Source organism: Festucalex cinctus, chromosome 8, assembly GCF_051991245.1.
Source record: "Festucalex cinctus isolate MCC-2025b chromosome 8, RoL_Fcin_1.0, whole genome shotgun sequence".
Lineage (NCBI taxonomy): Eukaryota > Metazoa > Chordata > Actinopteri > Syngnathiformes > Syngnathidae > Festucalex > Festucalex cinctus.
The window spans coordinates 3399569-3421381 of NC_135418.1; the positions used below are offsets into that span (position 1 = coordinate 3399569).

A 21813-nucleotide genomic window follows, 5' to 3' on the forward strand; every position below is an offset into this window, starting at 1 on the left:
CAACTGGGAATGCTTCATTAAGAAGGATTTTTTTCCTTTGCAAAAAGTGCATGCCACGATAACAGCGTGTGACGAAATAAAAAACTTTCAATAACTTTTCATTTTCAACATCTTAAGATGAATCACACCAAGTTTGAAGATGATCGGATAAACTCTGTAGGAGGAGTTTGTTAAAATATGACCCCTATGAAATGGCCAAAAAAAATGGCAACACATTCCAAAGTAAATCAAAATGGCGGACGCCCTGTTAGGTTTAGCATATGGTTCAAAAAGAGTTTTTTGTACCTCGAGGGCTGTTATATACCTCTACAAATGTTGGTAACTCTAGGTGAAACGTACAGCCGGGTATGCTTTGTTAAAGAGGAGTTTTTTAGCTCAAAATGTGATGCCCGGCCCCTGGGGGACTTCCTGTTGGGTTTAGCACAGGGCACCAAGAGACTTTTTTGTACATCTTGGGCTGTTACATATGTCTACAAATTTTCGTAGCTCTAGCTGCTTCGTACAAATGGGAATGCTTCTTTAAGGATATTTTTTTTCCTTTAAAAACAGTGCATGCCATGACAACAGCGTGCGACGAAATACAAAGCTTTCAATAACTTTTCATCTTCAACATCTTAAGATGAATCACACCAAGTTTGAAGATGATCGGATAAACACTGTAGGAGGAGTTCGTTAAAATAAGACCCCAATGAAATGGCCAAAAAAATGGCAACACGTTCCAAAATAAATCAAAATGGTGGACTTCCTGTTAGGTTTAGCATATGGTTCAAAAAGAGTTTTTTGTAGGTCATAGCCTGTTACATATGTGTACCAATTTTCGTAGCTCTAGATTAAACGTACAACCGGCAATGCTTCGTGAAGTAAGAATTTTTAAACTCTAAATTTGATGCGCCGCCGCCGTCATATAGTATATCAAAAACTTTTCATTTTTCACAATGATGTTGTCCCAGGTGTTGAGATGGTACATCCCAAGTTTGAAGTCAATCGGGTTAACCGTGTAGGAGAGGCGGGCAAAAGTATGACCCCTGTAAATGTGCAAAAATTGGCAAAAATTGGACATTTTAATACTCATACCTCACTTTCTGTCTATTTTAGGGTACACACTTCAAAGAGGTTTTTGTTCATTGGGATGTGCTACAGGTGCCACACAATTTTCATAGCCATCGGACAATCGTAGCGGGACAGGGATCCGTTTAACCTATGTAGGGGGCGCTAAGGAGCCATTTTTCTGTTATCATGTATGGCGACTTTAAAATATCAAATTTTTCGCCAGGCCTGATGTGCGTGTAAAGTTTGGTGAGTTTTCGGTCACGTTTAGTGTCTCAAAAATGCGATTGTTTGCGGAGAAGAATAATAAGAATAAGAATAATAACTAGAGCTGCGAGCAGCTATAAAGGGCCCTCGCAACCCGGGCCACGTTGGGGTATATGCAAGTCGGGGGACTTGCACGTTGGGGTACTGTTAAATAGAAAAGGACCATGGAAAATACAAAGGCATTTGCCGTGCCTTGTGTGTAAATAGGTGCAAGGCCAAAAATGATGCACAACACCCAAAATAAATTCAAAAGTGTGGACTTTCTGATGTGTGTGCAAAGTTTCATGAAAAGTCGCTCGTTTGATATTCAAAACCAGCATCTGTTTATTTGAAAACATTGAATGCCACAGAGATCGTGTGTGATCAAATAAAAAGCTTTTTGATGACTCTTAATGTGGTGTCGCTGTGCAACACATATGTATTCAAGACATAGTGAAGTATTGTGACAGTTTTGTAGGGTCCAGCAAACAGTAAATGTGTGACAGTTATTAAATAAAAAATGTAGCTTTGAAGCAGGCTAACCAATGACATCATCTAAAGGGGAAAAAAGCACATGAGCAAGCATAGGTATAAGTAGAGGAGAAAAAGAGATGAAAGAAGTGTGAGAGATGGAACAGGAGAGGAATGCAGCTGTTTATGTATAGCTGTTGTAACAGGACAGATTAAATAACACTTTAACCTGGGGTTAACAGCGTCCTAGGACAGATAAACTCTTGAGTGTAAAAGTTTTCTGGGACAGATGAATCCCTTGGGGTCAAAGAGTTTGGGTTAGCACATAGTCTGTCTTAGGATAATGTAACCTCCATGGATGAATTAGTCTTAGGACGCTTTGACCTGCGGGCTAAAACTTCAGGGGGGTTAACCTGTCCTGTTATATTGTGATCATCGTCTTCGTGCATGTCCTCAGTGGCTTCTTCTGTCTGTGTGGCAGCATTTGATACATCTGTAGAACAAAAAAGAATGAAGAATCATGTTAGATCTTTGAAGTGTGGTTGTCTAAGGTGTAGTTTACAGAACAGTCGTGTGCATATTTGTAGCATGGTAGTGTCTTAATACAAATGCATATTATGTAATGCACTGTATATGGATATTACAGACGTAATATTTGACGGTGATCGTATATTCATAGTTTTTGCCCGTTAATAAATAATATAGCTTGGATCAGTAAAGTAATAAGACACGCAAAAATGGTATAGTTGAATCCTCAGGGTCAAAAAGCAATGTTTTAGGATTGTGTGATGAAATGATGAATAAAAGTAAGGATACAACAAGTACATAAATGGTTATGTAAGTGTAAAATTTGGCATGGTGTGTCCAGATACATGCAGGATAAGTATAAAATATTGTGGTGTGTGATTGATTTCTTCTTAGTAAAAATTAGTATTGTAAAGGTCAAGTCACAGTATGTCCCAAAAAAAAATCTAAAAAAATCTATGGTATAGAAACATCAGAATCAGGGGCAAAGACATAAACATAATAATAGTAATTAATAATGATAGAATTTAAATCTTTTCCATGAATATGTCAGTTGTTTTGAGAAGATACAAAAAAAAAAAAAAAGAATTTTGAAGTGTTTATCAGTGGATGAAAGAGGGCAAGATCACAGCACAGCTACATGATATCAGTCACATTAGAAAGTAATCAAGTGTAGTATGTATTCACATTATATACATTGAGAAATTGCGGCTCAATAATCAGTCAGTGTTTCAGTTAACAGTCCAATGTTACCTTCAAGATATTCCTAACAGAAAAAAAGGAACGTGCATTAACAAAAAAAATGTAAAAATGTCCATTGTCAAACATGTCATTCATTATACACAATGTGTAGGATGGGGATGCTTGCTGTGTTAGTGTTTGTGTGTCTTCCATGTCATATAGCTTACCATCACGGACAAATGCATCACATGCATCCTTTATATCCAATGCAGTCTCGAGTTCTTTCACACGCTTGGTTTTGAAGTCCATCTGTTTTTCAAGTGCTCGATTGACTCGAGTCACATGGACTAGTTGGTTCATCATTTGGGAATGAAGATCAAGGCTGCGCTGGTATAAGTCGTTGCGACTGAAAGCATGATCAATGCATGCATACTGTAATGACAAAGCATTCAATGAAAATCAGTCATGTTAGATTCCATGAATCTAAATAGCAGAGGTAACGTGTTGGTGCAAAACTTTGTGGTTGTGTAGCATGTTACTCAATGGTTGTGTGTGTCAAAACGAGTTTATTTAAAAAAAAAAAACCAAAAAAAAAACAAACGAGTTTATTTGAAAGAATATACAAATATATACACACGGACATATATATTGATACAGTATAACAGTACTGCATGTATTGGTTTTAAGGAAAGAGTTGAAAAGCAGTCTTCAGGAAAATGCACAAGACGCACAAAGTACCATTTCACTACAAGTAATAAGTTGTCAATTAGACATGTGAATTAAGTGGTTAAGATAGTGGCTACTGTGCAAGTAAGCTTAAATTGTCTCTAAAAGGTTAGCGTATGTGTTCTACATGATATCAATGGCTAGACGTGCTCGTGGAGAAACATTACAAACAGAAAAACACACAAAAGGTGCCTTTAACAAACCTGTCAAAAAATGAGAACTTAATACATATATGTATGGCATACTGTATATGATTGAGAAAGTAGTCCTGTTTAGTTTATTTATTGTATACTTACGGAAAAAAGTTGGCAATCTTTGCGTATGGAGATGATTAGAGGGTCTTTATCAGAAGAGAATTTGCTCGGTGATTTGTCCATGTTCTGTAGAAAAGCAAAGGAGTAGAAATAAATACAGTGTCAGATTTCATAAACATACAAGAAATTTGTAGCTGTATTAACCATTGTTGGTATTTGAAGTGATAATGTAGGAATTGAAGTGTAGTGATGGCAGAATTTACAGAGTGCTTACCTTGTATGACTTTGTAGATGGAAATGTTCTTTGTTGAAAGAGCTCTTTGTTGTCTACTATATATGCAAGGACAAGCATAAGTAGGTGTGGTTATGAAGTACTTGACCATTGAAATAAAGGAGTGGTATCAAATGTATGGACCGTGGTTTGGCTCAGGCCCGCAAAGGGGTTTAATGTGGCACAAGAGATAATCTTGTAAGGTACAAAAAAATAATAATAATATGAGTAATGTCTTACCAATTAATCAGATGGCCAAAATCAAAAAAAAGAAATGTGTAATTTCAAAAGTAGTTTTTAGGTGACCAATCAATTAGAACACGGAATGGATCAGCATGTTATTATTTTACACACAAGCTAAAGTTATGGATTGTTGGGGGGGAAAAAAAGACAAACATAAATGTGCTGAATATGACACTCATTCAGCTATTGGTAACACAAACACAATATGGTGTGAAATAATGTCCAATAACTTCATTAATTGTGTCACACAGTACATTCTAGAAATAATATATATATGAAAGACAGGTAGATATAACACGCTCGGAACTCATATGGACAGTGTTGCCACTTTCCATTTGCATGTGAGTTATTCTTAGCAAAAATGTATTTACAGTTGAGCCTTGCTATTTAGGGTAGTTGTACAAATAGCAAAAATCTGTCTATAACTGATGCCGATTGTATTTAAGCTATATACCAGGATGTTATCAGTCCAGCCAACTTAGTTATAGAGTATATTGTCCTTCATGTTGCCACTGAGCTAATAAAAGTTGATAAAAAAGCATGATCACAAGTGGTGAGTGACTGTTAGTAAGAATAATAATTGTATCTATGTTGTGTGCTACAATGAAAGTATTGATAGTGACATGTTATGATATATAATACAATTTTCTAAGTAGCATTTGAAACATCAGTATCTTTAATTTATTGACAAGAAAACACAGGAATGTATGGATATAGATGTTGATAGATAAAAAAGCAATATTTTCTACATACTATCAGTTAGCATTACAAGTATCCATAGTAAGTAAAAGAAATGCTGTTAATTGTGAAATTGGAGTGCAAAAAATTATATAAACTTTGCTTGTACATGTGAGGGAATTGTAATCATTAGCAAAGGCAATAGGAAACAAACAGAATGCACATAGCTTACAAAACATAAAAGTAGTAGTATAAAAGTGTTGATGTTTAAATTTCATTGTGTAACAGTGTTGATGTTTAAATTTCATAGAAGTATCATATTTTGCCCGCCCCTTCTGTTCTTATTGGTCAAAAGTCTGACTCTTTCAAGGGCGGCTACATTTAAACCACTGTCACTGAAAGAGACTTCCTCTTGTTGTTCTTCACTGGTTTTGCGTCAGCAGATTCAGAGAGCACAGACAGCAAGATTTCCACAAACGTTATTTCAGCTGTTGGAGTATCCTCTAGTGTTTTTATTTATTTATTTATTTATTTATTTATTTATGTATTTATTTATTTAGTTAGTAGTAACAGGTAATTGTATATTAAATATTTATTGTAGTAGGAGTGTAGATTGTTAGCTTCTTAAATGCCTCGGGGGAAAGGCTATCATCGTTCGGAGGCAGCCAAGAGGAGGATGACTGAACGTCTTCGACTTGGTGATGTTCAGCAACCATTTCATGCAACTTGCGCACGTAAGTAGCTACCATTTGTATGTAATATTTTAAGCACGAAGACGTCCGATGAATTATTGCGGAGAAAAATTTAAACAGTGTTTTATTTCCTTTGTTGTCATGAAATGTAATTCAATAATGATTATTTCTGTATGTGCTAATAGGTGGTGGTACTGGTGGCCGTCACAAAGTGCAAGAATGGCCAATTTCTTGCGTTACTGGTCGAAGCCACAAGTTGGTCATACCCTCTGAGTGTCCAAACAAGAAGGTATACATGGTTTCTAGTTCTACATTTAAGAAAAAAGTGCAATGGATACTGATTGTGCTAAATTAAATACTGTACATTATGTCATATAGTTTGTCTTGCTCATTGGAGACTCGCACCTACGGAGCATCGCAGATGGTTTTGTGGAGATGCCAAAGGATTCTTTTTCCTTTGGCGTCATGTCGACACCCGGAGCTTGTGCAACCGAGTTGACTACTGAGGTGCAGCATGCTGTTGTGCCTAGAACTCCAGACGTGGTTTGTCTTTTGGCTCCTAGCAATAACCTGACATCCAGCCGCACCCCTGACGAGGCAGGAGCAGATTTCTGCAGACTCCTTGGTAATGTCTGTGGTCGCTGGCCTAATAAGGTACATGTATATTATGTTTATTAATAGATTTGTAATACTATTATGAGGTGTATAGTATACACGATTGCAGTGTGATGTGGAAATATTTTCATGGGTAAAATAGTACAAACGTAAGTTATAAACGCTGCTTGTTTTGAATAGGTGTTTGTCTTGGACTTTCCTCCACGTCTAACCGTGGATGTGACTCAGCAGGATTACTTGCGTCAGGAGTTTCATCGTGTGTCAGCACGTATGGGTGAGTTACTAGATAATGACATTCAGTTAGGTCTTACATGTTTTATCATATGGTGTGCGTTTTTGTTACACTGTAAACTGTGCATCCTACAGAATATAAACTGTGAATGTAAAAAGACTTTAATAGGTAATAAACATAGATATAAAATTATTGATGACTATAGGAGAAAATCATAATGAAGGATGTTCTCTCCCAATGTCTTTTTAAGGGGTCAAGTACATGTCTACTGCAGCGTTCTTCCCTTTGAAGAACTTGAAGCTGTGGAGTAAAGATGGTGTAAGTTCCATTATGGTATAATAATTCAGAATCATTGGATATACACATTGATTAGATTTGTATGGTAGTACTGGAATAAAATAGGTTAGTAGTGTTATAAAATTGTTACTTATTTTTGCAGGTGCACTTGAGTGATGATCATGGGATGAGTATTCTTGTGCAGTTGATGTGTGATGGTGTTCATCAGGTTAGCCATTTTATACTGTAATTTGTTTCATTGTAGTTTTGTATTACGTTTGTAATGTGCTTAAATTGTGTAGTTGTATGGAAATATGTACATTTTTCTGAATGCAGTATATATGTATTTAGATATGTATTTTATATAATGCTGTTTGTGAATCATGATTTAGGCAAATATCAGTGATATATAAGTAACATAAATATTTTTCTTCTTGTTATTTTTATTTTTTTTTTTTTTTATCAGCAACTTGACCTCCAAACACCTAAGTTGGAGATACAAGTAGCATCGAGGCCACCAGCGGTTAAAACTATTCCAAAAATTGTGGTTAAGGGTGAGACTTTGGTTCTTCGTCGATTGAACCCGTTTGAGTGGACTGTTGTTGGACCAGGCAGGAAGGTAATGGTTGCATATTGTAATAGCTTGGTTGTTGTTGTAGTTTTTAGTGTTGTGATATATTTGTTTTACATTAGATTCTCCAAAGTTGAGCAAAGTAAAGGTCAGTATAGGTTGATAAATAAAAATGATGATGTCTGTCATTGCAGAGGACGCAAGCAGGACTTGAACAATCCTGTGATGGGGTTCCCAAAAAGAGGAAAATTCAGCCTAACGTTAGTTTGTTTAGAATAATTATATAGTGTATTTGTTATAGACAAGATGCATTCAGTAACATATTTTCAAAATGTGTATTTCACAGGTTGTGCTAAAGGAATGTTTTATTCCTCTAACCCCAGTTTGGTTCAGCAGTGAAATGTTGGGTGCGATGGATAAGATAAAACCATCAGATCTGTCCAGCCCTGTGAAGGCTGCTCCAAGAGACAAAAAGGTAATTTTCATGTAAATGTCATGGTTCAGGTGTTGTCATTAAGTGAGTCCAGTCATTTACGTGACACATTCTTCTTGATTGATAACATTTAAATTGTGTATAATTGTCTAAAGAAGCTGTAATCTGCATGTGTGGAATATATAAATATATATATTTTTTGTCTTTCATTAGAAATCAAATGTGAGATATCAACAGAGAGTTGTTTTCAAAAGGACAAAGTCACAGGTTTGTGTTTTTATTTGTATTTTTTATTGGGGAGTAATGTAAATATTAGACTAGTTTATAATTGCTGTTATTCAGTTTGAGAAGGGGAGAATAAAATGTTTTATAGCAATGAGTAACAATAGTTATTGTAATATAAATAAGTACATTTGTAGTTGTTGTTTTGCAGGCATTACAAAGGATGGTGGTGGATGCCAGTCTTTGTTCTTCCAGTGTTGTGGAAGAGGTTGTGCAGCAAGAGGTTAGTTTATTGCTTTAGAATTTCAGAAAAGAGAGATAAGTGTTTATTAGTGATGTATGGTTGTTGTTATTTATGTTATTGATCTAGCACATTGTTTAAGAATGAACAATATTGGTAATTTATGTATAATCAAGTAGACTAGTGAGGAGGAATTAAGTGTACTTTGTAATGTGCAAGTAATAGTAAAACAATAAAAAAAAAAAACATACACAGTAGTTTGTTGGCTCAGTGGAGTATGTAACATCATTTCATTATCTAACCTTTTTGCTGTTGTATACATTCTAAGTAGGTATTACTTTTGTTATTGTGTTTAATAGGCAACACCAAGGCCGTTGGTGGATGCAAGTTTGTCTTGTTCCAGTGGTGTGGAAAAGGCTGTGCAGGAGGAGGTTTGTGGCCTGCTTTAGAATGTCACCTTAAAAAAGAGAACATGTTTTGTAGCAATGAGTGACTATTGTTATATAAATGATATAAGTTCATTTGTAGTTGTTGTTTTGCAGGCAACACAAAGGATGGTGGTGGATGCCAGTCTTTGTTCTTCCAGTTTTGTGGAAGAGGTTGTGCAGCAAGAGGTTTGTTTCTTGCTTTAGAATTTCAGAAAAGAGAGAAAATTATGATAAGTGCTTATTAGTGATGTATGGTTGTTGTTATTTATGTTATTGATCTAACACATTGTTTAAGCATTAACAATACTGGTAATTTATGTATAATCAAGCAGACTAGTGAGGAGGAATTAAGTGTACTTTGTAATGGGCAAGTAATAGTAAAACAACAACAAAAACACACAGTCGTAACCTTTTTGCTGTTGTATACATTCAAAGTATGTATTACTTTTGTTATTGTGTTTAATAGGCAACACCAAGGCCGTTGGTGGATGCAAGTTTGTCTTGTTCCAGTGGTGTGGAAAAGGTTGTGCAGGAGGAGGTTTGTGGCCTGCTTTAGAAAGTCACCTTAAAGAAGAGAACATGTTTTGTAGCAATGAGAGACAATTGTTATATAAATGATATAAGTTAATTTGTAGTTGTTGTTTTGCAGGCAACACAAAGGATGGTGGTGGATGCCAGTCTTTGTTTTTCCAGTGTTGTGGAAGAGGTTGTGCAGCAAGAGGTTTGTTTCTTGCTTTACAATTTCAGAAAAGAAAGAAAATTATGATAAGTGCTTATTAGTGATGCATGGTTGTTGTTATTTATGTTATTGATTTAGCACATTGTTTAAGCTTTAGCAATATTGGAAATTTATGTATAAATCAAGTAAACTAATGAGGGTGAAAGAAGTGAATTTTGTAATGTTGCTTAAGTATGCATAAGTAATATATATATAACCATGAAAACATAGAGTTGTTTGTTGGATGGATTGTTGGAACATGCAACATCATTTCATCGCCTACCCTTGTTGCTGTTGTATACGTTCACATAGCAAGTATGGATTACTTTTGTTTTGTTTTGTTTTTTGTTTAATAGGTAACACAAAGACCAGTGGTGGATGCAAGTTTGTCTTGTTCCAGTGTTGTGAAAGACGCTGTGCAGGAGGAGGTTGGTGTTCTGCATTAAAATGACAAGTTCCATAAAAGTACATTGTTTTCTATGTAGTGATGTAGTTTGTTGTTGAAGATGTTGCCATTCATCTGGGCGAATGTTGAAGTAGTAAAAACATAGATAACATATGTAACCATTTTCTGCCACGTGTATGCTATGCATGTTCCGTGATGTTGTGTAATGTTAAATTAATAAATGAATCGTTTGTTAAAATGTATTTTTTTGTCATATACCTATAGTTGCCGAGGGAGAGGACTTCTCGCATGGAGCATGCAGCCAAGATCAGTCCCAAGCGTATACAAAGTAAGACCATTGGTAATGCAAATACATCTATGTGTTATGTTTTAGAAGGTGATGTTACATGTAATTCATTCTTGACTGATATGAACACAGCATATGACAGTTATGCACATACTGACAGCTCCAGTATTAATGTTCATTCAATATCATTCGGAGCTCCAAGTGATGCTCTAGAGTGTCAATGCAGAAGTGTGAATGGGTCTTTTCATCAAGGAGACAGTCGGTTGAACCATCCAGGTAAGCAGTGTATGGCTATAGCGTATGTGGGTCTAGCAAATCACACAGCTAGTAGTGCGTTTTCATGGTGTTCAGAAGATTTAGACAAAGTTCTTGTTTTAGGTGATCGTTTGTATACATTATTGAAGAATAGTGACAAGTTCAGTAGCTCACATAACTATTTAATGGTGCCAGACTTGCCAAAGCAGCTGGTTTTAGAAGGAACGCTGTTTGAGTTTAAGGAAATAGATGTGGTGTCTGGATTTATACCGATGGTCGATAAAACAATTATTGTGGAATGTCAAGACGTTACTATTTTAAAAGGATTGCAAAAGATACATGATCAAGTTGATTTATGTTTGCTGACCATGGGTTGTTATACATGTGCAATCATTTGCAAAAATGGACAGTATGCAGTATTTGATTCCCATGCTCGCAGTGCTAGTGGAATGCCAGATGGTGATGGTAAAAGTGTTATAGTTTACTTTAATTGTCTTCAAGATGTTTATGATCATATATGTAATTTGACAAAAAAGACATGTAGAGGGCAAACGTTTTTTGAGTTTTCAGGTTTTCATGTTGTGCGGACACAGACAAGGTCATATGAACACTCTGTAAAGGGTGTTGGCATGATTGTATTGGATTCCCTGGCTGAAGTTACACGTAATTTAGGTTTGGATAATAACAGCACAATATTTGAGCTCCATGCGTACACCGAGGCAGAAAAAGTACATTCCCAACCAGTGTCATTTGGAGCTTCAAGTCATGCTTTAGAGCGTTATGATGACAGAAGCTTGAATGGTTTTCATAAGGGAGACACACTACAAGCAATGGCTCAATGTTCAGTGGGTCAACAAGCTAAACCCTCTGTAAAGGATGTAAAAATTACTACACAGGATTCTACTGTATCACAGCAATGTAAGATGTCATTGAGAAGTAGCGTTTCAAGGACAATGCAAAGTTGTGACGCTACTGCACTTAATGCTGATGTGCAGATAATGGGCAATGTGACTCATAAAAAGATGCAATTTAAACCTATTGGTAAACAAGTTGTCCAAGATTTATGTACACGATTTAAATGGGATTTAGAGAAACTTGTTGTAGAGGAGTCTGCAAATGGTGGTTTACTAGGGCTTCCATGCCAGAAAGAGAAAATAATAGGTGATGGGAACTGTTTCTTTCGAGCAGTATCTCAAGCTGTGTGTGGTTCACAAAAGAACCACAGAAAAATCAGACTAGCTGTTGTAAAACAAATGGAATCAAATGCAGTTGTGTATGAAACATTTTTAAGGAGTGAGTACTCTTCAGTGGATGAGTATATAAAAAAATCAAAAATGCGAAATGTTGGCAGTTGGGCTACTGAAGTGGAAATTCAAGCAACAGCAGATTGTTTAGGAGTCAATATATTTATATATTATGATGGTAAGTGGTTAGAATATAGTTCAAAAGCAAAAGAGGGAATTTACCTAGAAAATAGCAATGGTAATCATTATGAAACTGTTATTTGTGTGTATCATCCAGAACTGCAGAAGTGTTATGGATTGTGTAAAGCCTATCTGGCCAACTTCGAAGCATATAATTTAAGAAGGCAAAATATAGTTCAAGGTTCATGTATACAAGTAAGTGTTAAAAGTGTAAACAACACTGACAATTTGAATCTAACCAGAACACTAAGTATTAAGAAAGAAATTGTGAATATTGAGGATGATGGTATAGCGCAAACAAAATATTCAAAGAGTAATAGTTTTATTTCAAAGTATTTGATACAGAAATATAGATATCAAAAGAAAACTAATTATCAAGACAACGTATCGCATAGAAATAAACTAAAGGAAATGCGTGTTGCGAAATATCACCTAAATGCATTGCATCGGGACAAACTTAGGGACAAAAGTAGAAAAAAATATTGGGAAAATCCTTTTCTAAGGGAAAAAGTGAAAGAATTGAGTGTAAAGAAATATTGTGAAAACACAGTGCATAGAGAAAAAGTCAAAGACATGAGTATAAAAAAATATTGGCAAAACGAACCGCATAGAAAAAAAATGAAAGAAATGAGTGCAAATAAATATGGGCAAGATGAAACACATAGGGAAAAAGTGAAAGAAATGAGTATAAAGAAATATCGGCAAAATGAATTGCATAAGGAAAAAGTGAAAGAAATGAGTATAAAGAAATATCGGCTAAATGAATTGCATAAGGAAAAAGTGAAAGAAATGAGCACAATAAATTATTGGCATAACGTGTTGCACAGGAAAAGCGTTAAACTTCGAAGTAAATGTAAGTATGATAGTAATCCCGATCACAAGAAAAAAGTTAAGGCAGCTACAAGATGTAGGATGCAAAAAATTAAAGAGAAGTCAACACAGATAGATTTCATTATGAAAAATTTTTGGGATAAAGTGAAAAATGGGCCGGAATTTGTGTGTAGCGTCTGCCATAGATTGTTATTTAGACGCCAGGTTTTATTTTATAAAACCGATAATTACAAGAAAAATAAAATAGTAGCTGCAATAGCAGAAAAATGTGTAACAGAAAAATATTTGCACAAATGTAGTGTGGACTGTGTAGTACCATGTAGGGCATTACAGTCAGCTAGAGGCCAGCTGTGGATTTGCTTCACCTGCAATGGTAAGATTATTAAAGGCGAAATACCTCCTGAATGCGTAAATAACAATTTGACAGTCCAACCCATTCCACCTGACTTGGCATGTTTGAATAGCTTGGAACAACATTTGATTGCCTTACATATACCATTTATGAAAATGTTAGCTTTACCTAAAGGTGGGCAAAATGGAGTACATGGACCAGTGACGTGTGTTCCAGCAAATATTGTGCAAACAAACAATTTGCTGCCTCGTTCAAATATGGAAGGGTCTTTATTGGCTGTAAAACTGAAGCGAAAATTAACATATAAAGGTTATTATGAATACCAATTTGTTGATACGATGCGCATAAGACAAGCATTACAAATTTTAAAACAAACAAATGTGCATTATAAAGATGTTAATTTTAACGAAACCTGGATAAATGAGTTTTGTAGGGAACAAGGTGAAGTTGTAGAAAATATCAATAATGTTGAAAGTGGTGAAAACTCAAATGTTGAAGACGACCTTTTGCATGATAGACAACAACATTGTATGTTTCAAGACACCTGTTTAATGCCTGTTGATATTGGCCAGGAAGCGCTCGATCAGTACTTTGATGATGTTTTAAATTTGGCACCAGCAGAAGGCAATAATCCTGTGAAATTGCTTTCTGATCATACAAATGAAGCCAAATGCTTCCCAGTCTTATTTCCACAGGGACGAAATACATACCACGATAGTAGGCAATATCGACTTACTTTGGCACGTTATTTCAACAACAGAATTTTACATGCTGATGGAAGGTTTGCACAAAATGTTGAATATATATTTTTTGCTCAGTACATGTCTGAGATAGAGCAGGTTATCTCAAATGTATCCATTGCATTACGCAAAGGAAACAAAGGTCAAACATTTAAAAAGCTGAGCAAAGATATGTTAAAAAATGAAGAATCATTGAGGGATTTATTAAAGTTTGATGAAGGTTATCGTTTCCTTAAACCTATAAGAGGTACCCCAGCTTTTTGGCAGGGAGTACAACGAGACCTGATTGCCTGTGTTCGTCAGCTTGGTGTTCCTACCTGGTTTTGTTCATTTTCTTCGGCTGACATTCGGTGGAAAACCCTTCTGAACAGTATATTAAAAAATAACGGTAGAACACAGACAGCAGAAGAGTTAGAATGGGCAGACAAATGTGAACTGCTTCGTCACAATCCCGTAGCTGCTGCACGATATTTTGATTTTCGCTGGCATATCTTTTTGCGCGAGGTGCTTATGTCTGATTTACATCCAATTGGTAAAATCCTGGATTACTTTCACAGGGTGGAATTTCAGCAGCGTGGTTCACCTCATACTCACTGCTTTTTTTGGATTTTCAATGCTCCACTGATTGACAAAAACACAGATGATGAAGTATGTGAATTTATCGATAAATATGTAACATGTGAATTACCTTCAGAAGATGAGGCATTATTAGACATAGTCACGTCTGTACAGGAGCATTCAAAGCAACATACCAAATCATGTAAAAAGAAAAACACAGTTTGTCGTTTCAATTATCCCAGGCCAGCATCCAGTAGGACATTTATTAGTCGTAAGAAAACTGATGAAAATGACAAAAAACAATGCAAATGTAAGGTAGATAAAGATGCTTTAGCAAAATGTGCATGTAAAAATGAGGAACAGCAAGAATCTATCAGAGCAGCAGAAATTATGACAGCAGTAAAGACTGCTCTTTCAGATAAAAACGCGAGCTTCGACTCTGTGGAACATTTGTTTGAAAGCCTCGGCATAAATCAAGAAACGTTTGAGGATGCATATCAACGCTTTAGTCGAAATACACATGTTGTTTTGAAAAGGGACGTTAAAGCGGTTTGGGTAAATCCGTACAATAAGTCACTGCTAAAATGTTGGAATGCAAACATGGACATACAATACGTTATTGATGCATATGCATGCATAGTGTACATAATTTCTTATATTTCAAAGTCAGAAAGGGAAATGGGATTACTGTTAAGAAATGCTCAAAGTGAAGCCGCAAAAGATGGAAATGTTTCTGCAAAGGCTGCATTAAAAAATCTCGGTAGTGTTTATCTACAGAACAGAGAGGTCTCTGCTCAAGAGGCAGTCTATCGGTTAACAAATATGCATCTGAAGGAATGCTCAAGGAAAGTTGTCTTTGTACCAACAGGGGACAATCAAGTGAAACTAAGTTTGCCTTTAAATGTGTTACGGCAAAAGGCGGCATCACAAAATCTTACCACGGAAGACATGTGGATGACCAGTACAGTAGAACGGTATAAAAATAGACCCAATGATGCCACTTTTAATGATATGTGTATGGCCACATTTGCATCAGAATATCGTGTTTTGAGTAAGAATGAGAAATGCCAAAATCGGATTACACTGAATAATGATTGCGGTTTCATCGCAAAAAGAACACGAACAAAACCTGCAGTAGTTCGATACATGCGCTTTTCTGAAAGTAAAAATTCAGAATTGTTTTACCAAAGTAGGATGCAATTGTTTTTGCCATATCGGGTAGATACACAGCTAAAACCTCCCAACTGCGAATTATTTGAACAGTTTTACAAAAATGGTCATGTGAGATTTAATGATGGTTCAAAACATTCAGTGAAGTCGGTTGTTGATTTGAACAGAAGTAAATTTGAAAAAGAAGCAAATGAATTGGAAGCCATCCAGAATATGATTGATTCAGATGGCATTTTAGAAAATGCTTGGTGTGATCTGTTCCCCGAGCAAGAGCTAGAACGATTACAATGTGAGGAGGAACGGAAAAACAAAGACCAGATAGTAGAAGAAGTAGAAAATATTCCGGATTTAGCTGTAGGTAACCAAAAAATAGCACATTTGGAAAAGAGAAATAACATAATGAGCAGAAGTGATGGCTTGGCTTTAATTAGATCTCTCAATAAGACACAATTGTCTGTTTTCTATCAAATACGACAGTGGTGTTTAGAAAAGTTAGCAGGGAAAAATCCCGATCCATTGCATGTATTCATTACAGGTGGTGCCGGGACAGGAAAAACCCATTTAATAAAAGCTATTCAATATGAAGCAACAAGACTGTTGTCAACAGTCTGCCGCCATCCTGACAATGTTTGTGTTTTGATAACTGCTCCAACAGGAATTGCTGCATACAATTTGCATGCATCAACTATTCATCATACATTTAGCATAAGCAAAGATTGTCGCTTACCTTACACACCATTGGGTGAGGAAAAGCTTAATTCATTGCGTGCTAAATATAGTGATTTGCAAATTCTCATAATAGATGAAATATCTATGGTTGATCACAAAATGTTATCATATATTCATGGTAGGTTAAGACAAATTAAACAAACTGGTGATGTTCACCCCTTTGGTAAAGTAAGTGTAATTGCTGTTGGAGATTTTTTCCAATTACCTCCGGTAAAAGGGAAACCCCTATATGTAGATGATGTTGGCTTTAACTTGTGGTCTAATCGATTTAGACTTGTGGAATTGAAAGATATAGTTAGGCAAAAAGACCATGTTTTTGCAGAGTTGCTGAATAGAATACGAACTCGTTCCAAAGGCACCCCAATGTTAAAAACTGACATAGAAACTCTAAAAAGTTGTGAAACTGGCGAAGTCAGCTCAGCATTGCACATATTTCCTACTAATAAACAAGTAAATGAACACAACATTCAACAGCTATTTAAGACTTGTCCAGAATATATTGAGATAGATGCTCAGGACTTTGTCACTAATAAAAAAACAGGAAAACTAGAGTTAAAAAGTGGACATCACGCTAAAGCACATGATGCATGTTTGGCCGAAAAATTGTTGTTGGGAAAAGATGCACGGGTTATGTTGTGTAAGAATGTTGATGTTATGGATGGTCTGGTTAATGGTGTATGTGGTACAGTAACACATATTGTTACTTATCAAAATAATAAGTTTCCTCAAAAAGTGTATGTGAAATTTGATGATAATCAAATCGGTGCCCAAAGTAGGAAACAATCTGCAGGTTCCAATCCATTTATTTCAATGGGTGCCACTGTGATAATGCCAGAAGAAGAAAGAGTCACAAAACAAGGAGGGTTGCGCAGACAGTTTCCACTTAAACTTGCGTGGGCTTGTACAATACATAAAGTACAAGGAATTACAGTTGACAATGTAGTAGTGTCCCTCAAAAAAGTTTTTTCTGCAGGACAGGCGTATGTGGCCTTAAGTCGTGTCACCAGTTTGGCAGGATTAGTTATTCAAGATTTAGAAGATAAAGCTCTGTATTGTAAAGATCACATTAAGGATGCAATTCAGAGCATGCCTAAATTCCTGATAGAAAATGAAACAAAATCCAAATTCAACACACATACTTTTTCTTTATTCATGATGAATGTGCAAAATTTGCCGTGTCATGTTTTTGATCTGGGATTGTGCACACAGCATTTGCAGCTTAACTGTATTGCTGTTATAGAAACCTGGCTACCACCTGTTTTTTCAATGGAAGCAGTCAAACTTGATGGTTACAATTTTCATAGTGCACCACGTGCTTTAGCATACAATGGCAACCACCCTGCTTTGGTTGGTTTGCAACACCAACAACACGGTGGTGTTGGCATGTATATTGCACACAATATGAAATATGACATTCTCAAACTACCAAATGTGAACTTGGAATGCTGGGCTTACAAATGTGCTACTTACAATATATTAGTAGCAGTCATTTATCGACCACCATCATATCCCATGTCTTTATTTAAAGAAAATCTAGGAAAGCTCCTTGATTGGCTAGATCCTCAAAGTAACACAATAGCTGTCATGGGAGATTTCAATGATGATCTTCTAAAATCATCCACAATCTGCAAATTTGTAACAGACAGAGGGTATTCTCAGCTTGTTGGAGAACCCACGACAGAAAAAGGTACACAAATTGATCATGTGTATGTAAAAACTCAATTTTATGATGTAAAATCTATAGTTGTACCAACATATTTCAGTGATCACGAAGGGCTTGTGTGTTCTTTTACACATAAATGTATGAATAATGATCCAAAAAACTAACATATTTTATACACTCAGATTTACAAAGGTGTCAACCTATAGGGATGTCGTTCCAGAACAAATTACCGGTAACTGAATCCTAATACTTTTAAAATTAAACAAGCCCTATAAACAAGCCCTAAAAGTACTTGACAAAAAAACAAAACAAAAAAACATATCATCATTGTCATATCCTGAAAAAGTATGGCCTTTTAACTGGGAAAACATTGTAAAATATACTGATTGTGTCCTTGTTTACAAAATTTTTCATGGTAAAGCTCCACCACCATTATTACAGTTTGTTCAGAGCGACTCTAATAGCTCAACCAGAGCTGGCTCTCGGGGTGACTGGAAAGTGCCACTCAGGAAAACTGCTTTTGGTCAAGCTACCTTCTATCGCTCATCACAAACATGGAACTACATACCAAGTACAATACGAGAATTGCTAAATATATCATTATTTTCTAAGTATTTGAGAGCATGGCTATTTGTAAAGCAAATCTGTCAACATAACATTGAATGAAAGCAGTTTTCCAGCTGCCTGTAATGTAATCCTTAGTAGTGTGTGATTGGCCCTGTTTTTGTTATAGAAATGTAATACAACTAAGTATTTTATGGTGATGGCAATAGTATTTTATGTATTATTCTTTTATTTTTTCCTCTTTTAATTGCTTTTACTCTATCCTGTCCCCACTTTGGGGACCTTCCTGCCGATGGGACAAGGGATGCAAATTACTAAAACAGCTAAAATCTTACACATATTTACATTTGTAAATGTTCATTAATATGTTCTGTACCATTTTAAAAAATAAAAAATAAACAAATGGAAAAAAAAATGATGTCAAATGATGTAATTCTGTGAATATAACTTTTTGCGTACCAACATTTATATTATGGCATTGACTTGTGAGACTGATACTGACATCATACTTTTGTGAAAGATGTTTCATGTACACTACCTGTGAAAATTGGAGGTTCTACCTGTGTATAAATGTTGACATGTCAACGAGAGACCGTTTTGTTTATATCTCAACTTCAAACTTCTAATACATTTTTGAAAAGCATATATTTGCCTGTTTGACTACCGCTTGTCCTCTCTTTTGCCCGCCGCCACATCCTGCTTGGAGACGGGGCTAGGCGGTGATGAAAGAGTGTGACGTTTTTGCTGTATGGATTCTGCACTGACGGACCGGGACAAGATCTGAGGTGGACCATTTCCCCAGAGGCATTACTATGGAGAAATCTACATCGACTCACCAGACCGGGGCCTGAGCAAGAGTCACAGCGCTTCATCTCAATAAAATGACTTTGTTGTTTTTGAGCGAATATTGTATAGCACCATACTACTGTATCTGTGAAATGTTGTCCATGTGTCATCCATTGCAGCCTGGTCATCCTGGAAGGGGGATTCTCTCCATCTGTGGACCCTTCTCAAGGTTTCTCCCTTTTTCCCCAAATGGGTTTTTTTGAGTTTTTCCTTGCCCGGTTGGAGGGTTAGATCAGGGGATGTCACAACTTGTTTATAGTTAAATAAATGTCTTAACAACTTCACGATAGAATTTGTTTTCTATTCTCCAAGGTTGCGGATTGGATTTATCGATTTCAATGTTCCCATAATTTATTCACTAAGAAATATAAATAGACAAGTGTATGAAATACTTAATCTATCATTGTTGGCATGTCACATCACATTTGAGCAATAACATATCTGAAATTAATCATTTAAAAAAATATGCATGCATCTGTGTGCACATAAGTATGCCTTCCAATTTTCACAAATGAAGGTGATTCATGCAATAGGGAATGCTTCATTAATAAAATGTGTAAAAAGTACTGTTGAGCAATTTAGTGGAAACTACACTAGGAATTTGTAAAATATTCATGTTCATGACAGGTCTGACCTGTGCAAAGTTCCAAAAAACTTTCGATAACTTTGCATCTTAAACATCTTAAGATGAAACACACCAAGTTAGAAGACGGTAGGATGAATTTTGTAGGAGGAGTTAAAATATGACCCCTGAAAAAGGCCACAAAAAAAGGCTACAAATCCCATCATAAATCAAAATGGCGGACTTCCTGTTTGGTTTAGCACATGGTTCCAAGAGACTTTTTTGTACATCGTGGGCTCTTATGTATGCCTGTAAATTATCATAGCGCTAGGTGAAATGTACAACCGGGAATGCTTCGTTAACGAGGAGTTTTCTAGCTCAAAATGTGATGCCCGGCCCCTGGGGGACTTCCTGTTGGGTTTAGCACATGGCACTAAGAGACTTTTTTGTACATTGTGGGCTGTTACATATGTCTACAAATTTTTGTAGCTCTAGCTACTTCGTACAACTGGGAATGCTTCATTAAGAGGGATTTTTTTCCTTTGCAAAAAGGGCATGCCACGACAACAGCGTGCGACGAAATAAAGAGCTTTCAATAACTTTTCATCCTCAACATCTTAAGATGAGTCACACCAAGTTTGAATATGATCGGATAAACTCTGTAGGAGGAGTTTGTTAAAATATGACCCCTATGAAATGGTCCAAAAAATGGCAACACATTCCAAAGTAAATCAAAATGGCGGACGTCCTGTTAGGTTTAGCATATGGTTCAAAAAGAGTTTTTTGTACCTCGAGGGCTGTTATATACCTCTACAAATTTTGGTAACTCTAGGTGAAACGTACAGCCGGGTATGCTTTGTTAAAGAGGAGTTTTTTAGCTCAAAATGTGATGCCCGGCCCCTGGGGGACTTCCTGTTGGGTTTAGCACAGGGCACCAAGAGACTTTTTTGTACATCTTGGGCTGTTACATATGTCTACAAATTTCCGTAGCTCTCGCTGCTTCGTACAAATGGGAATGCTTCTTTAAGGATATTTTTTTTCCTTTGCAAACAGTGCATGCCATGACAACAGCGTGCGACGAAATACAAAGCTTTCAATAAGTTTTCATCTTCAACATCTTAAGATGAATCACACCAAGTTTGAAGATGATCGGATAAACACTGTAGGAGGAGTTCGTTAAAATAAGACCCCAATGAAATGGCCAAAAAAATGGCAACACGTTCCAAAATAAATCAAAATGGCGGACTTCGTGTGAGGTTTAGCACATGGTTCAAAAAGAGTTTTTTGTAGGTCATAGCCTGTTACATATGTGTACCAATTTTCGTAGCTCTAGATTAAACGTACAACCGGCAATGCTTCATGAAGTAAGAATTTTTAAACTCTAAATTTGATACGTCGCCGCCGTCATATAGTATATCAAAAACTTTAGATTTTTTACAATGATGTTGTCCCAGGTGTTGAGATGGTCCATCCCAAGTTTGAAGTTAATCGGGTTAACCGTGTAGGAGAAGCGGGAAAAAGTATGACCCCTGTAAATGTGCAAAACTGGGCCAAAATTGGACATTCAGATGATCATACCTCACTTTCTGTCTATTTTAGGGTACACACATCAAAGAGGTTTTTGTTCATCTGGATGTGCTACGGGTGCCACACAATTTTCGTCGCCATAGGACAATCGTAGCGGGACAGGGATCCGTTTAACCTATGTAGGTGGCGCTATGGAGCCATTTTTCTGTTATCATGTATGGCGACTTTAAAATATCAAATTTTTCGCCAGGCCTGATGTGCGTGTAAAGTTTGGTGAGTTTTCGTTCACGTTTAGCGTCTCAAAAATGCGATTGTTTGCGGAGAAGAATA

At 36.2% G+C, this 21813-nt stretch overlaps 2 protein-coding genes across 3 annotated transcripts; one reads left to right on the forward strand and one right to left on the reverse strand.

Moving 5' to 3' along the window:
* Positions 1 to 1613: 1613 nt before the first annotated feature.
* On the reverse strand, positions 1614 to 9821 carry LOC144023235 (uncharacterized). 2 transcript variants are annotated; one of them, XM_077528433.1, is made up of 4 exons: positions 4225 to 9821; positions 3993 to 4076; positions 3198 to 3402; positions 1614 to 2257 (listed from the first exon to the last, which is right to left on the reverse strand). In XM_077528433.1, the coding sequence occupies exons 1-4, from the start codon at positions 4300 to 4302 to the stop codon at positions 2100 to 2102; spliced, it is 525 nt and encodes a 174-aa protein (XP_077384559.1). In that variant the 5' UTR covers positions 4303 to 9821; the 3' UTR covers positions 1614 to 2099. The 2 variants fall into 2 exon arrangements, with proteins under 2 accessions (XP_077384559.1, XP_077384560.1); XM_077528434.1 differs by having other exon boundaries at positions 4155 to 9820.
* Positions 5660 to 19678, forward strand: LOC144023234 (uncharacterized). Its single transcript, XM_077528432.1, has 18 exons — positions 5660 to 5876; positions 6020 to 6123; positions 6213 to 6488; positions 6630 to 6723; positions 6932 to 6999; positions 7121 to 7186; positions 7424 to 7576; positions 7723 to 7788; positions 7875 to 8003; positions 8175 to 8228; positions 8395 to 8466; positions 8784 to 8855; positions 8967 to 9038; positions 9319 to 9390; positions 9502 to 9573; positions 9927 to 9998; positions 10241 to 10304; positions 19255 to 19678. Exons 1-18 carry the CDS (start codon positions 5771 to 5773, stop codon positions 19269 to 19271), a joined length of 1629 nt encoding a protein of 542 aa, XP_077384558.1. The 5' UTR covers positions 5660 to 5770; the 3' UTR covers positions 19272 to 19678.
* The last annotated feature ends 2135 nt before the right edge of the window (positions 19679 to 21813 follow it).